This window comes from Panthera uncia, assembly GCF_023721935.1.
Source record: "Panthera uncia isolate 11264 chromosome B3 unlocalized genomic scaffold, Puncia_PCG_1.0 HiC_scaffold_1, whole genome shotgun sequence".
Classification (NCBI taxonomy): domain Eukaryota; kingdom Metazoa; phylum Chordata; class Mammalia; order Carnivora; family Felidae; genus Panthera; species Panthera uncia.
This window is the reverse complement of record NW_026057582.1, coordinates 81,096,890-81,114,166: the sequence shown is the minus strand read 5'-3', so window position 1 is coordinate 81,114,166 and position 17,277 is coordinate 81,096,890. Positions and strand designations below refer to the sequence as shown.

General features: G+C 40.2%; 1 protein-coding gene across 1 annotated transcript in view; it reads left to right on the top strand.

Annotated features, from left to right (window-relative positions):
* Positions 1-15,279, top strand: part of RASGRP1 (RAS guanyl releasing protein 1) — a 78,280-nt gene extending 63,001 nt beyond the window's left edge. Inside the window, exons 11-17 of the mRNA XM_049613303.1 lie at positions 605-709; positions 1,426-1,535; positions 2,229-2,373; positions 3,328-3,364; positions 4,111-4,263; positions 5,415-5,800; positions 14,443-15,279. Of these exons, the coding sequence (XP_049469260.1) occupies positions 605-709; positions 1,426-1,535; positions 2,229-2,373; positions 3,328-3,364; positions 4,111-4,263; positions 5,415-5,800; positions 14,443-14,577 (1,071 nt within the window). The 3' untranslated portion in view covers positions 14,578-15,279. The remainder of the gene's footprint in view (positions 1-604; positions 710-1,425; positions 1,536-2,228; positions 2,374-3,327; positions 3,365-4,110; positions 4,264-5,414; positions 5,801-14,442) is intronic.
* Positions 15,280-17,277: the final 1,998 nt, after the last annotated feature.

Genomic DNA, 17,277 nt, shown 5'->3' with positions numbered 1-17,277 from the left:
AAGAAATGCAATTTGTCTGTTCAGGTGGCTACATGATACTGTCTGTACAACCGAAAAGATCAAGTTCTAGCTCCTACTCTAATGAAAGCTGTTCACTGAAAATACTTGGCAGGTTCCACTTTCAGGGTGTTAGAGGCATTTCCATGGAAAGGGTACCTTCCCCCATTTGGGTCAAGTCTCAAATATTTAGGAATGGATTCCATCTCCGCTTGTCCAGGCCTCAGGCTTTTTTCCTTGTGTTATCCTGCCTTTTAGCTGTTTTTCTCCTCATCCACATCTTTATTAACCAGTAAGTAGAGAACAGAGAGAAAATTTAAATGATCCAGTCTTGCCGACAGTTTGACAGAAAGTCTAATGGGTAAGTTTAAATTATCTGTAGATGGAGATAATATACGTGAAGAGCATTTTGTCAGCTATGAAGCACAACAGTTGTTATTAGCCAGGATTACAGCTCAAGATTTCAGTTCTACCGGCTCTCAGCTCCTGGCCCTGGCACATAGTTGAGGGCTGTCCATAGATGCAGCCATCAGGTAGTGGGAAAGGAAGTTGCTGCTGGTTGTAGTGCTTTATAGTCACAGGGATTTCTCTGAATATTTCATTTCAGCCACTAACACCTTCAAAGCCCCCAGTAGTAGTGGACTGGGCTTCTGGAGTATCTCCCAAACCTGACCCAAAGACCATAAGCAAACACGTCCAGAGGATGGTGGATGTAAGTACAGCTGTGCTCCGGCAGACGGAAGCAAGGCACATACAAACTGGCATAGTTCTGTATGCGGCCTGGGGGGACATGGTGGCAGACACGCAAAGGTGGGAAACCTGACACTTGTTCCTCGCGCACACCTCATATTGTGCCTGCAGGACAGTTCATAGGTTACGTTTTGCCACCACGCTTTGACCTCCTGTTGCCGGGGGGTGTGTCTCCTCTTAGAGACCAAGCAGGAGAGCATAGCCGTGGATTTGGGGGCAGAGAGGTGGTAGAAGGGTTTGAGTAGAAATGAGGATAATAAGGAGAATCTAATACTGCAAATTTGGCCCTCCTGATTCTCTTCACGGTTAACTGCTGAGGAGAGGGTGTGTCTACATTCATCCTTATGGACCAATCCAGCATAACAGAAAAGTGAGAGCCAGTACATGCCAGAATAATTAGTAGAGGACTACAGGGCAGGGAGCACTTGCAGCTGGGCTGTTCACAGAAGCAATGGAAGGGGGGCAGAGCAGAGGGGACACCCCTGTGCAGTGAGCTAGGAGCACGCAGGCACCAGGCAGACGGCACGATTGGTACACTAATGGACCTGAGGGAACCGTGTCCTCTCATTCAGGCTGAGGAGAGGCTTTTATCAGATGCTCAACCTTTTGTCATTTGGCTAAAGGGAGAAACGATCGGTTTCGCTTTGGTAATCACCAGAGAAACTCCTTTTTTCACAGTCGGTCTTCAAGAACTATGATCATGACCAGGATGGATACATTTCTCAGGAAGAGTTTGAGAAGATTGCCGCCAGTTTCCCCTTTTCCTTCTGTGTGATGGACAAAGACAGGTGAGGGTCTGTGTATGGAATATGAGGCTCCTGGTGCTAAGGGAGCAAGCATCATATGAATGCCTGTCTGGTTTTGGTTCAGATCACAACGGACAATAAAAAACACATCTGTGTTAAATGCCTCAGAACTGAAAATTTCATAAACCTGCCAGTTTAGTCAACAAGAAACAAGAAAAACTATAGTCTTCCTTCTGGCTACAGATTATGAGAAACAACTATTTATTAATACCTTGCCTATTTTTCTGAAGTTGACAGAAGCTCTCTTGGTTCTCTCCCTATACGCAGTTTCCATTTCTTTTTTCAAGTCTTTCAATTTGCTAGGAAAACCTACTTTGGCCAGATAACACCGCTGTAGAAGTGAATACTACCACGTCACCTCTTTATTACATGCTGTCCATGTATCGCTATTTAAGAGGGCTCATGGAAGTAATCCTCAGTCCTATGTGCTGTACTGCCATGCAAGGATAGAAACAAAAGTGAGGGGTGCCTGGCTGACTCAGTCGGTGGAGCATGTGCAGCTCCTGACCTTGAGGTAGTGAGTTCGCGCCCCCACGTGTGGTATAGAGATTGTTCAAATAAATCAACTTAAAAAAAAAAATTAAAAAGTAAAACAAAAAAGGTGAGTTTCTAAGGCTAGAAGCCAGTCTCGCTACCTCAGACCCTACTCACACCTGGTCTGTCGCTCGCTGGCAGGGAAGGCCTCATCAGCAGAGAGGAGATAACGGCCTACTTCATGAGAGCCAGCTCCATCTACTCCAAGCTGGGCCTGGGCTTTCCTCACAACTTCCAAGAGACCACCTACCTGAAACCTACTTTCTGTGACAACTGTGCTGGATTTGTAAGTTGTTCCTAGAGTGCTTCAGGTCGAACTTGAAGAGGGGTATGAGACGGTATGAATGAATTTTAGGCCAGGCGCAGACCTCATAACCCTTATCAACTATGCCCGCTTAGAGCCTAAGCTCTAATAACCTTGTTCTCAAATGGTTTGATGCATGGTTAACTTGAATTTAATGTTACCATTTCTTCCGGATATTGTTTTTACCTCTGGTGCATGAGGCTTGGGACAAATGGTAAGGAAATGTTGAATATGGGACATACTTTTTAAGTAATTATATTCAGATGCTGTTTCCAGTGTTAGAAAAAAAAAATAGGAGACATCCCTGCTCTTCCCCCTTCAAAAGGAACTGCTGTTAGGAAGCCATGTAGCTCTGGCCCTCCTCTGTCCCAGCCCTGTCCAACCTAATCCCTGACCCCAGAATTCTGTATACTTTTTCTTTAGTTTGGCGTTCTGAGAAACCGGTTTGTTCTTTGATTCATCTACTTCAAGCCTCAAGAAGGCCTAGACCATAGAGGTGCCTGTGTAGCTCAGGCTGTTAAGCGTTCGACTTCGGCTCAGGTCATGATCTCACAGTTTGTGAGTTTGAGCCCCTTATAGGGCTCGGTGCTGACAGCTCAGAGCCTGCTTCGGATTCTGTGTTTCCCTCTCTCTGCTCTTCCCCCACTCATGCTCTGTCTCTCTTTCCTTCAGAAATAAACATTAAAATTTAAAAAAAAGGCAGCCTAGGCCATAAGTCCACACTACTGAGCTTCTTGAGAGCATGAGACTGTGATCACAAAATCTTCGTGTTTGCAGTTTAAACTCAGGAGGGTTAAGACAGGAGATAAGGCTTTCCTTTCTTGAGGAAGAGAGCACAATGAGGGAAAATAAAGAATGGGTATCAATGTCTCGCCTAATACCAGATTGACGAAGGATGTATAGTGTGCTCTAACTGTCTCCTATCTTGTCTCATAGCTCTGGGGAGTGATCAAACAAGGATACCGATGTAAAGGTAAGGCTCAGTTTTGTGGATTGTCTTGCTTTTTCTGGTCTTTGAGGCTCTCCTAATAAAGCATTTTTTACCCATAGTAGTTGTCCATTGAATCCACTTCTCAGTGCAGCTTACAGCCTCATCCCCAAACTGGCTTCCCTAGAGCACCCACTGAGAGTGACTGCCACCAAAGAGAACAGGAATGCCTGGGTGACCAGTTACAAAGCTTCCCCTTGCAAGGTCCTTTCTCTGTGTGGGTTGTTCTGGAAACAGAGATCGCTGGTAGGAGAGGCTTTCATATGGTCATGAAAAGGTGGGTCCCTAAAGAAAGGCACTTTGGGAATGGAAGTGATTACCAAAGGGCCTTGCCAGTTTTCCTTTTATCAGTAGATACCTCAGGGCCTAATTGTCCTTCCTTATGACTAGAAAAATTCAGGAGTGGACAGGAGACGTTTACTGCAAAGAAGAAAGAGTAAGAGCTGGGAGCCTTTAGGGGGTCTCCTTAAGGTAGGCAGTATATGCAGGATGACTAGGACATGACTTGTCTCCAAGACAGTGGATGCTGCTTGAGACTCATGATAAGGGCTACAGCAAGATGGTAAGATCCAGAGTTGACCAAATACGACTACTAGGTTCATTAGGAATAGCAGGTGTCCTACCTCCAGACTAGGACAGGCATGTGTGACAAGACAGCCCTGCATGAGTGTGGTTTTGAGACTCTGGAAAAGAAAGCCAAAGCCTTCCTGACTAGGCTGTCTTGTCCACAGACTGCGGGATGAACTGCCACAAACAATGCAAAGATCTGGTTGTGTTTGAGTGCAAGAAGCGAGCCAAGAACCCAGCAGCAATAACCGAGAACAGTACCCTTGGAGGGCCAACATCCAGCCTTTGCTCACTGGGAGCCAAAGACCTGCTCCATGGTAAGCAGACACTGAGAACATTCCTCTTGGAAAGTGAAGTGGGAAGAGTAAAGTTTTTGGGGAGGAAAGATGACCTTTGCCCTTCCCATTCTTAATAGAAACCACCACAGACACCATTGTGGAAGACACATTTTCAGAGTTAAACATCTTTAGGGACCACAATTCTGTCACATAAAATACAAATTTTGGTGGGAGAAAGGTGGCAGAGAGGTCTGGGGCCTATTAAAGAAAAGATTAAAAGATGGAGATACAAAATATCATCCAAAACGCTCCTCCAAAAAATACAGGGTTGTTACTTTAGGATAAATACAGTAATTTAAATATTCTGATACTTCTGTTAATTACAGTTTTGAACTTTATTTCGGTAAAAATTTAGTGTTAAATTATGTCCTCTGGGGGAAAGTTAAACTAGGATCCTTATAAGGTTTCTAGTGTTAGAAATTTTTTTGTTGTCCAGAAGCCACGTTGGATTTGTACACTATCCAGGCTGGGTCCTGGGCAAGGGTGTTGGGTGGAAGAAGAAAACCAGAATGATTCCTCTCTCCTTTCCAACCAGTATCTCCCTATGCTATTCCCACTATACAAGTGGGTCCCAAAGAAAACTCCTACCTGCTCCTATAATAGGACCAAACCTTGAATGCTGTGAGAGCTCCCAAATCCCAGGGTCCACAGAAAATATTTATGGACTGGGACCCCTGGGTAGCTGTTGGTTAAGCATCGGACTCTTTATTTCAGCTCAGGTCATGCTCTCACGGTTGGTGAGTTCGAGCCCCATATCACCTGGGCTATAAGAGTGGATCCTCCTCAGGATTGTCTCTCTTCTCTGCCCCTTCCCCCTCATTCACATATGCTCTCAAATAAAAATAATTTTTTTTTTGAAATGTTTACTTAATATTCATAGACCGTTTCTCTTGCACTGAGGCAGGGACTTGAGCTTACCTGCAGAAACAAATCTTCTAGGCAGCCTTTGTGCAAATAGAAAAATGCCTGTTTCTCTGGGTAGATGCAGCCTGGCACCAGTGGCTCTGGTAGCCTTTATCCCCTAAAGAGGATGCCTGCAAATGAGTCCACTTTGGGCCTAGAATAAGAAAGTTGTCAGTTGAGTCTGTTTTTCTGACTAGAGTACCAACATGCCACATATCTTCCTACAGCACCTGAGGAGGGACCTTTCACATTCCCTAATGGGGAGGCTGTGGAACACAGTGAGGAAAGTAAAGATCGGACCATCATGCTCATGGGAGTGTCCTCACAGAAGATTTCTGTTCGGCTGAAGAGGACTGTGGCCCACAAGGCCACCCAGACGGAATCCCCGCCTTGGCTTGGCAGTGAGCGTCCCTGTGGTCCCTTTGTGCTCTCTTCCCCAAGGAAGACAGCCCAGGATACTCTGTATGTGCTTCCTAGTCCCACATCTCCTTGCCCCAGCCCAGTCTTGGTCAGAAAGCGGGCTTTTGTCAAGTGGGAGAATAAAGAATCCCTCATAAAATCAAAGGAGGATCTCCGTCATCTCAGACTGCCAACCTACCAAGAGCTGGAACAGGTACCTTCCTTTTCTTTTCTTTCAGACACCGAGAGAAGTGGGGCTAACCCAGGGAAGAGCGCTGAAGACGCTGACCAGGTTGATTACTCGTAGGATAGAGCCACAAAAGAACAGAAAGGATTCTGCCTGTCTTTCAAACCAGTAGAGGCCCTGGCTCACATTACATGAGTACAATAAGACCTACAGGGCTCCCTATATGCCAGAAAGGTACCATTTTAAAGTGTTGGTGCCAGGCCCAAAGTGTGTTCACAACAGCCTCCTTGAGAAAAACCAGTTTCTACTGGTCAGCTCTGCTGTGCTGACACCACACCCTTTTTCTAGATGAAATTAAATCCTCCTCCCCTAGAGGTCATTGTTAACCTACTCATCAGGATGTTTTGGGACTTTTACGGTTGCCTAAGCATCTCCCCAAAAAAGCATGTAAGCCTTCCTCTTAATATAATAATATAAATGAGCAAGTAAATACATCTTGTACATCTTGTAATACCTTGATCTTGTAAATACATTAGACAGTATCTGGCAGATACACAGCTGTATATAATATAATGTATAAACTGGTAACCATTATAGTACCAGGAGCTTCCTTTTTTTGGTTACGCTTAGGAGGTCCTAGTTATAAGATGCCCTACAGAGAAAAGGGCACAGTGCAAGAAGAGGATAAGTAAAAGGACAACAGGCAGTTGTTCAAACAGAAAGAAGAGGTTAGTAATTGGCTGACAGGATTGAGTATTTGGAGTCTAGAGGTCATGGTGAGGACTGGCTCAGGTTCCTACCAGTGATGTTACGGTAACTAGGGATGCTTAGATCTAACATTATCACTCACTTTTGGAGGCCTATCAGTACAAACTCAAAATCAACATCCAGTAGCTAGAATTCCTTAAATAATTCTATGTAGTGAAATTGCCCAAAAGGGCCTCAGAATTCCCTACCTTGTCCTCAGTGTTGTTCCTTCCCTGTCAAAGACTCCTAGAAACTGAAATACAGAAACATTTGAAGAAACAAGTTAGATAATGTATGTGAAACTCTGGGTGCTTTGAACAAAACATAATGTTAAGAGGAACAGATGAAAAAATACCAGGTTTTCTAGATGAAAAGTATTCTCTTGCCCAGAATGTTTTAAGACACAAGAACTCTGGTCTTGGGGACAAAGACTTGTGATTCTAGTCCCAGACATTTCTTAAACTAGCTGTTAAACTGCACCTTACTTGCTCTTGTGTTAAAATACAAGGCCAAGAATCCATATTCTCTACGAATTGCTGCAGATTGTGAATAATTACTGTTATCGTCTGACACATTACCTAGCACATCGCTAGCTAATTTTTGTTGAGAAACAACTCATTGTATGCAAATCACCCAGAAATTGCCCACATTTGTGGGGAGGGAGTCATCAATCTAACAACACTGGATTCCAAGTCCGAAGACAAGAGACGTCATCATGGCAGCGGGAGTTGTACCTTTTCACTCGCCCCTTTATTTACAACAAACTGGTTATTCATAACCAAACAAAAAGTGACTGCGTTACGTACCCAGGAGACTTTTTTAAATAGGTGGCCAGGACCTCAGAGCAGGCTCTGGATCCAAGGGAACTGGTGACCATGCGTGCCCGTCTTGCCGTGATCAGGTGAGAGCACTACTGGAGAGTGCAAACCAGGGTGGACATGCAAGGAAGATGGAGGTCCTGCCAGCCAGGGGGGCGTTTGGAGGCATCCTCCCTCACAGAGGACAGGGAAAGCACAAGTGGTGACTGACCAACCACCTGGCTGCACAGGCTGCATTTGGAGGGACCCCTTTGTCTCCAACAGCGCTCAGATTTCTAAACAGGGACCTCTGGGACTAGGGGGAAAGAGAGGAAACGAAAAGAGGCAGACGAGAATAACAACTGGCACTGAAGGAACGCATTCCCCGCTGCCTCCCTTGGGGTTTCAGCAAGTTTGCCCACGGACCTCCAGGAGCACCCCCACTGGAGGATCCCCTCTCATGCCACGGGCACCCCTCCAGCACTGTGTACACCAACTTTAGCACACACTCCCAAGTACACCACCAAAGTCAGCTCAGGTAAAAAACCCAAAACTTGAGCTACAGCATGTGGCCACCTTAGGAAAAACAGAAAGGATTTAACTGCCTGTCTGTTGAACTGTAACAAAATCAGCAAGAAAAGTGTGTGCTACTTCACATGTGATGGCAGAGGCACGTTTCATCGAATACTCTGAGAAATCACAGTATATTCCAGCAACCAAACTCAAAGGCATGGAATATTGGGATCTTAACTGATCAAGAATTCAGAATAGTTGTTATGAAGAGATTCAACTCAGAAAGCTAATTCAATAAACCAAAGAATAAAACTAATGAACAGAAGGAGTTAATTACCACAAAGATTGAAATTAAAAAAAAAAAAAAAAGATTCCAGAGCTAAAGAATTCAATGAGATAAAGAATAAAGAATTCAATGAGATAAAGAATGCAGTAGACTAGAAAGCTTAGGAAATCAGATCAAAAACTAACAACTTAGAGGATAGGAATTTAGAAATGATTCAGAAGAGGCAAGAGAACTAAAAAGTGAAGAAACCCTGCAACAGCTATCAGATACAATGAGAAAACTGTAACAGGGCTACCAGAAGGAAAAGGGAGCAGAGAGCATATTTAGAGAAATAATAGCTGAGAATTTCTTCAACATGGAGAAGAAATTGGAGAACACAAGTCCAAGAAGCTAATGGACCACTCAATTACCTTAATGTACAAAGACCTTATTCAAGACATTATAAGCAACTGTCAGAAGTCAGTGATAAAGAATCTTAGAGACTGGAGAAAAAGGAGAAACCTACAAAGGGATCCCCATTAGCTATCAGGTTTCTCAGCAGACACTCTAAGGCCATGAGAGAGTGGAATGCCAAAGTAGTAAAAGATAAAAATTGCCCATCAAGAATACCTTTCAGTCAACTCACCTTTCAGATACAAAGGTAAAATGCTTTCTCAGACAAAATGTGAAGGAACTCACCACCATGAGACCTGCCTTGCAAGAAATGCTGAAAGTAGTTCTCCAAACTGAAATGAAAAGATGCTAATTAGTGACATAAAAGCAAATGAAAGTACATAAAACTCCACCAGTGATGAGAAATAAACAGAAAACTGTGACTATATTAGAATGGTGTATTCAACCTCTTAGAGTATAAAGGCCTCAGGAAAGGAGCATTAAAGAGAACTATAGCTACTATAATTTCTCAATGAATTCACAGTAAAAAAAGATAAGTTGTGACATAAAAAATATAAAAAGGAAGGAATAAAAGAGTAGAACCTTTATAGGTAAACAAAGACAATAAAAAGGACCAAGGGGCACCTGGGTGGCTCAGTTGGTTAAGTGTGTGACTTCAGCTCAGGTCACAATCTCGTGGTTCGTGAGTTCAAGTCCTGAGTCAGGCTCTGTGCTAACAGCTCAGAGCCTGAAGCCTGCTTTCAATTCTATGTCTCCCTCTCTGCTCGCATGCTGTCTCTCTCTCAAAAATAAACACATATTGGGGTGCCTGGGTGGCTCAGTCGGTTAAGTGTCCGACCTCACCTCAGGTCACGATCTCACGCCTTGTGGGTTCAAGCCCTGCATTGGGCTCCGTGCTCACAGCTCAGAGCCTGGAGCCTGCTTCCAGTTCTGTGTTTCTCTCTCTCTGCCCCTCCCGCACTCACACTCTGTCTCTCAAAAATAAAGTTAAAAAAAACATTAAAAATTTTTTAAGATAAAAAGGACCATTTTATTTATGATTTATACATAAGACACATGGTAACCACAGAGCAAAAAAAGACCACCACAAAACATTAAAAAAAAAGACTGCAAATCACCACGGAAAAATCACTTTACAAAGGTAAATAGAGAGGAAGAGAAAATGGAGATATAAAACAACCAGAAGGCAAATAAGATGGCAGTGGTAAGTCTTTACCTAAGAATAATCACTCTACAATATAAATGGATTAGTTTCACCAATCAGAAGTCACAGAGTGGCTCAATGGTTAAAAAATAAGACCCAATTCTATGCTGCCTAAGGAAACTCATTTCAGCTCCAAACAGCTGGAAGTAAAGGAATGGAAGAGGATATTCCATGCAAACAGAAATCAAAACAGAGCGGGGAATAGCCACACTTTTATCAAAGAAAATAGACTTCAAGTCAAAAATCATAACAAAGGTCGTCATATAATGATAAAAGGATATGATACATCAACAAGATAACACAACAGTAATATGTACACACCCAATATTGGAACGCTAAAATACGACCATATCTAAAGGGAGAAGTAGACAAAAATAGTGATAACATGGAGTTTCAATACCCCAATGTCAATGATAAACAGGTCACCAAGACAGAAAATTAACAAGGAAACGTTGGAATTGAACCAAATTCTTGAACAAATGGACTTAACATATAGAACATCTAACAGCAGAATACAGATTCTTCTCAAGTGCACATAGAACATTTTCTAGGACTGAGTATTATGATAGGCACAAAACAAATCTCAGCAAATTTAAGGAGACTGAAATCAGACCATTTTTTTCTGACCACATGGTCTGAAACTAGAAATCAACCAGAGGAAAGCTGGAAAATCTATAAATATTTAGAAACTAGACAACACATTTCTGAACAAATGAGTCAAGAAACCAAAAGGAAATTTAAAAATTGTGGACTGCAGCAAAAGCAGCTCTGAGAGAGCTTTTACAGTTAAATGCATATATGAAGAAATTATTTCTCAAATACACAACCTAAAAGAATTAGAAAAAGAACAAACTAAATAAGCCCAAAATTAGCAGGAAGAAGAGTCCAGAAAAATAGAAAGGATCAACTAAACTAAAACCTGGTTCTTGGAAAAGATAAAATTGACAAACCCTTAGCCAAACTAAGGAGAAAAAAGTCTCAAAATTAGAAATGCAAAAAGAGGAGCACCTGGGTGGCTCAGTTGGTTAAGCGTCCGACTCTTGATATCAGCTCAGGTTTTGAGATCGAGCCCAGTGTTGGGGCTCTCTTAAGATTCTCTCTCTCTCTCTCCCTCCCTGTGTGCTCTCTCTCTCTCAAAACAAACATACATACATACATTTAAAAAAATGTGAAAGGAGACACTGCAACTGTTACTACACAAATCGGACCATAAGAGACCACTACGAAAATTATAAGCCAACAAATTAGATAACCTAGAAATAAATTTCTAGAAACACACAACCTACCAAGACTGAATCAGAAAGAAATAAAAATCTAAACAGACCAATAAAGGGCAAAGAAATTACATCAGTAATCAAAACCTAGCCAACAGAGAAAGCCCCAAGATCAGACAGCTTCACTGGCAAATTCTACCAAATGTTCATCTCACAATCTTCCCCCAAAATGAGGAAGAAATGCTTCCAAACATATTCTAAGAGAACAGCATTACCCTGATACCAGAGCCAGATTAGGACACCACAAGAAAACTACAGACCAGTATTGCTGATAAATACAGATGCAAACATCCTCAACAAAATATCAAACTAAATCCAAGAACATATAAAAAGGATTATACACCATGACCAAACTAAGATTTATCCACTGAATACAAATAGATAACATAGGCAAATCAATAAATGTATCACATTAGCAAAATGAAAGATAAAAATCACATGATCATCTCAGTAGAGGCAGAAAAGGCATTTGACAAAATACAGCAAACATCCTTTCATCATAAAACAAAACAAAACAAAACACCAAACTGGGTATAGAAGGAACATACCTCAACATAAGGGCCCAAAACGATAAACCCACAGCTAACATTACACTGAATGGGGAAAAAAGTTAAAGCTTTTTCACTAAGATCATAAACAAGACACAAGGATGCCTACTCTCACCACTCTTATTCAACATATCACTGGAAATCTTAGAGCAGCTAGGCAAGACAAAAAAAATAGCATCCAAATCAGGGAAGAAGTAAAATTGTCAATAATTTGCACATGAGTCTGTATATATAAAATCGCCAAAATAACCAAAATACTGTTTGAACTAATCAACAATTTTGGTATAGCTGCAGGCTACAAAGTCAACACAAAGAAATCAGCTGCATTTCTACACACTAAGGATGAAACATCTGAAAAAGAAAACTGTCCTATTCACAGTAACACCAGAAGCAATGAAATATTTAGGAATAAATTTAACCAAGGAAGTGAAAATTCTGTACAATGAAAACAAGACTCTGCTGAAAGAAACTGAAGACACAAATGGAAAGATATCCCATGTTCATGATCCGAAGAATTGTTAAAATGTCTACACTACACAAAGCCATCTACAGATTCAATGAAATCCCTATTAAAATACTAATGGCATTCTTCACAGAAATGGAAAAAAAATCCTAAAATTTGTATGGAACCGCAAAAGAATAAAGGCAGAGGTATCATACTTCCTGATTTCAAACTATACTCAATGCTACAGCAATAAAATCAGTATGGTACTGACACAAAAACAGACACATAGACCAGTGGAACAGAGAGCCCAGAATTAAACGTTGCTTATACGGTGAGCTAATATTTGATAAGGGCACCAAGAGCACCCAAGGGGGAAAAGGATAATCTCTTCAACAAATAGCGTTGGGAAAACTGGACAAGTACATGCAAGAGCAATGAAATTAGACCCCCTATCTTAACACCACTCACAAAAATTAACTCAAAATGGATAAAAGACTTAAACATAAGACCTGATAACTATAAAACTCCTAAAAGAAAACATATGGAAGAAGCTCCTCAACACTGGTCTTGGCAATGACTTTTTTTTTTTTTTTTTTTTGATGTAACACCAAAAGCAAATCAACAAATGAGACTACATCAAACTTAAAAGGTTTTGCAAAAGCAAATGAATTAATCCAATAAAAAGGCAACATACAGAATAGGAGAAAATTTTCACAAACCATAAACTGGATAAAGGGCTGCTATCCAAATTATATAAAGGATGCCTACAACTCAGTAACAACAACACAGTCTGATTAAAAAATGAGAAGAACTAGGGGCACCTGGGTGGCTCAGTTGGTTAAGCGTCTGACTTCAGCTCAGGTCATGATCTCATGGTTTGTGGGTGCAAGCCCCGTGTCAGGCTCTGTGCTGACAGCTAGAGCCTGGAGCCTGCTTTGGATTCTGTCTCTCTCTCTGCTCCTCTCTTGTTCACTCTCTCTCTCTCAAAAATAAACATTAAAAAAAATTTTTTTTTAAATGAGAAGAACTAAAGACACACTTTCCTACAGAATACATACAAATGGCCAACAGGTGCATAAAAAGATACTCACTATCACTCATCATCAAGGAAATGCAAAATCAAAACACATTGAGATACCAACTAACACCTGTTAGAATGTCTAGCATCAGGAAAACTAGAGAGCAAGTGCTTGCAAGGATGTGCTGAAAAGGGAGGAACCCTCATGCACTGCTGGTGAGAATGTAAATTACTGCAGTTGCTATGGAACACAGTGTGAAGGTTCCTCAAATATTAAAAACAGAACTATCATATGATCCAGCAACTCTGCTTCTGGGTATTTATCTGAAGAACACAGAAACACTAACTCAAAAAGATATCTGCACCCCACGTTTACTGCAGCATTATTTACAATAACCAAGATATGGAAACAACCTAAGTGTCCATACCTCATCAATGAAGGGACAACACACACACACACACACACACACACACACACACACACACACACACACAGTATTAGCCATAAGAAAGGAATTTGCAACAACATGGACACTGAGCACATTATACTAAGTGAGGTAAGTCAGAGCAAGACAAGTTCTGTATGACATCACTTGTACATAGAATTCTAAAAAGCCGAACTTATAAAAACAGAAAAAAATGGTGGTTATCAGGGGAAAAAGGGTGGAGAGTACAGATGTTGTTTAAGGGTACAAACTTACGAGTGGTAAATAAGCCCAAAAGATGTAATGCGTAGTATAATGAATGTAGACAATACTGTACTATAATGAAGCCTGCTGACACCAGATCTTAAATTATTCCAATTATTAAAAGAAAATTACTAACATGAAAGGTGCTGATTATTGCTACAATGGCAGTGTTAAAATTTAACTACCAAATTTACATGTTGTACATCTTAAATTTATACAATGTCATATGTCAAATATATTTCAATTTAAAAAAAAAAGTGGAAATTAACTACCACAGAGAATTAGATACCTAAAGTCCCATTTAGGGGGTAGGATAAATTCTTTATCAAGAGAGTCCATTAGTTTTCTATGATTTGGGGGGGAAATTAGAAAACCATCATATGACATAGTTCATTTCATTTAAATCACTATTTTCATACCTCAGACTTGACCACAGACTGTTTCTGCCAAGTTTAGGTCTCCCACTATACAACATCCAAAGGTTTTATTATCCACCTATCGTCTGGGAATGATGTATTCTGCTTGCTACCCATTCATATCTTTGATATGATAACAAAAACTAATTGCTGTTTGCACATGCTCATTTGGTATTTAACTTGTTATGTTCTATTCAGAGCAAAATAACTGCCTCGAAAATAGTTTTTAATTCTCAGCCACAGTGAATAGAAAATGCCAATCAAGTGTAGTACTCCCAATATTGGAACTGATTTGCTATTCATTCCTGCTTTATTAACATACATCTCCTTTCCCTTTAGGAAATAAATACCCTGAAAGCAGATAATGACGCTCTAAAGATCCAACTGAAATATGCACAGAAGAAAATAGAAACTCTCCAACTTGCAAGAAGCAATCATGTCTTAGCTCAGATGGAGCAGGGTGACTGTTCTTAGCCAAGAATCTCAAGGAGCACAATGTGTAGATGAGTATATCAGAGATCTCACTTAACTAAAATAAATAACAAACACCTGGTGTACCTTAGATCAACCAGCTCTTTTAAAAGGTCACTTTAAAAGAGAAAAGCAAGTTACTTTTTTTTTTTCTTTAACCTAGTAAGTGGAACTGTCTTCTCTTCCAGTCACTTGAATCAAAGGGGAGGAAAGCTGAAGAATGCAAAATTTTTGCCATTCACACCACAAACATCTGCCACCCCCCACCCTGGGACTAATACCTACAGCTTGATAAAAACATGGCTGTAGTTTTCTGACAAGGTAGCTTCTCCTATGTGGCCTGCCTAGCTACTTCCTCCTTAGAACTAAAATCCCTGGTAAATGAATTTGCTTCCTTCTGTGGGTTTTCTGGGAGCTGAGGGATTTACCCTGTTCCATCCAAAGCTTGCTTACAGTGGAAAAATACATTCCACAAACAGCTTCACTTCCTCTATATTCCAGCATTCTTTTTGAATCTGGTTCCCACTTCACTACCTCAGATTTGATCAACTAGCCTTCTCCCACTCCTTCCTCACTAGGCTCATACTCACATGAGAATATCTACCTACGAATAAACATCTAGAGATGAAGCCACAGATCAGGGGGGAACATTACCCAATTACAGGTCAACTCATAGTTTTAGTCACATAGTCATAAGTAGCCAAACTAAACACCTAGAAACATGGCAAATACCACTTCAGACATGACTGGCCAGGTAGCTAAAATAAACATACTACAAATATGATGTCTGTCCTCACAGATAGATGTACATTGGTTAGAATTAGGAACTTCAGGCAAACTTTTCATGTGCCATCTTTTTTTTTTTTTTTTTTGGAAGTTAACTATTTTGAACTGAATTTGTGCTTATACGGTCTTAATACTATTTAGAAATAAGCTAATTGGATCAGAGGCTTCAATAACAGCCCAGAGTGTATATGTGTATATTATGTATATACAATATCAAGCATGCATGTGGCTTGGAATTTTGTCTCCTCCTTCATAAAATGTGGAATTAAACAACTTTTAGTCATTTACACAAATCCACAAATTTAAAGTTGTTTGTTACAAGATAAAGAAATAGCTCACCACATAAATTGTATTGTTGAGCAAGATCACAAGAATCCAATGAGCTTTCTAGTAATGAAGGTTAATGATAAATGGGCTTGTTTAGTTGGGCAACTGTTTATAAACTCCTTTATCAGATTCTTGATTTCTCTAAAAAGTTCAAATTATCATTCTTTTTGAGGAGAACTTACCTTCCATGCTGGAAAGCTTGGTACCAAGCAGACTTGAAATTCATACAAGTTGACCAACAGCCAAGAACTTAATCTCAACAATTTAAAGTTCCAAACCTAAAGCCAACAACACCAAATCTTAATCAGAATACAAAGAACATATACAGTATAGTTTCCTTGGGGGATTCAGACTATTTAAGAAGTTTCTTTGATGAAAGACCAGTTCCCATTTGCATACCTCCTTGCTCTGAGCTTTAGTGACAAAGTTAGTGAGTAGCTTTCAGTTAGTGTTTCAAAGAATTACTTTACACACAAATTTACCCTTTCCTAAATCTAAACTCAGAAATCCCCCCAGAAGGCTGCTTAAGTCCATCACCTGGTATCTAACTTAAGAAGCACTTTGCTACTTACCTTATCTGGAACAAATTTATGATAATCTTTAAAATTCATACTCTTCACTGTTCTTTTCCTCTGATAAAGACCAAAGGCGGTACAGCTCAATTTCTTTATATAGTTATCTAACACAAATTTTTTTTTCATTCTCCTTACCCTCCAAAATACAGACCCTAGGTTAGTTTCTGTGTAATCTGTAATCCTAGAACTCCAAAGGTCAGAACTCCGTTAATCAGTCAAATGTGTATGGCTAGAGGTCTCAAACATTCCAGAGTTTATCACTGAAATGGATAAGAAGCAGTTTTATCACAAGTTTTTGCAGTCCAGGAAGGGCCAAAGAAGAACAGTATGTAAATTAGTATTATTTGCACTGAGTTACATGGGATTAGTGGAATATAGAAATAATCTGGAAAAAATTTTGGTCAAGCCTAGGATACAATTTTTGTCTTGTACGGACTTGAAATAAGTTTGAGCACATATTTATCTGTCAAAATAAGGATAAATCTTGTTCTGTCAACAACATTACTTCTCATTTTCTTCGGTAATTGACTTGCCTTTTTACTGACCACTTGTGAATTTCTGTCTAAGGATGTACAATGTAAAAGAACTGCAAGGAAAAAAACAAGTGTACAGATTGTAAAGGTTTTTTTTTTTTAATATCTAATGTAAGTTTTCTTTGTGTAATATTTATATGATAAAAGATATTAGGATCTCTACCACATAGCTGTCTTGTGTTTCTTCTAGTTCATGAATATATAGAAGCTTCTCTTGAATTTTTACTATAATCCACAGCTGACACCACTCACTTATTAACCAAACTGAGTTTTCCTGGAAGGAAAAGCAAAGCAACTAATTATTCAGAAGTCTTATCTAAATCGTTTCAGAACATGCAGAAATAACAGTTCAAAAATATTCGACCTTTTCCCATCTTACTGCATCAGGACTCACAGTGGTCCCAAAATATTGCCTATGAGTATTTCACAATGAAGGAGACAAATTTGAGCTTGCCATTTCTCTGTGGCTTTTGTCTTTAATC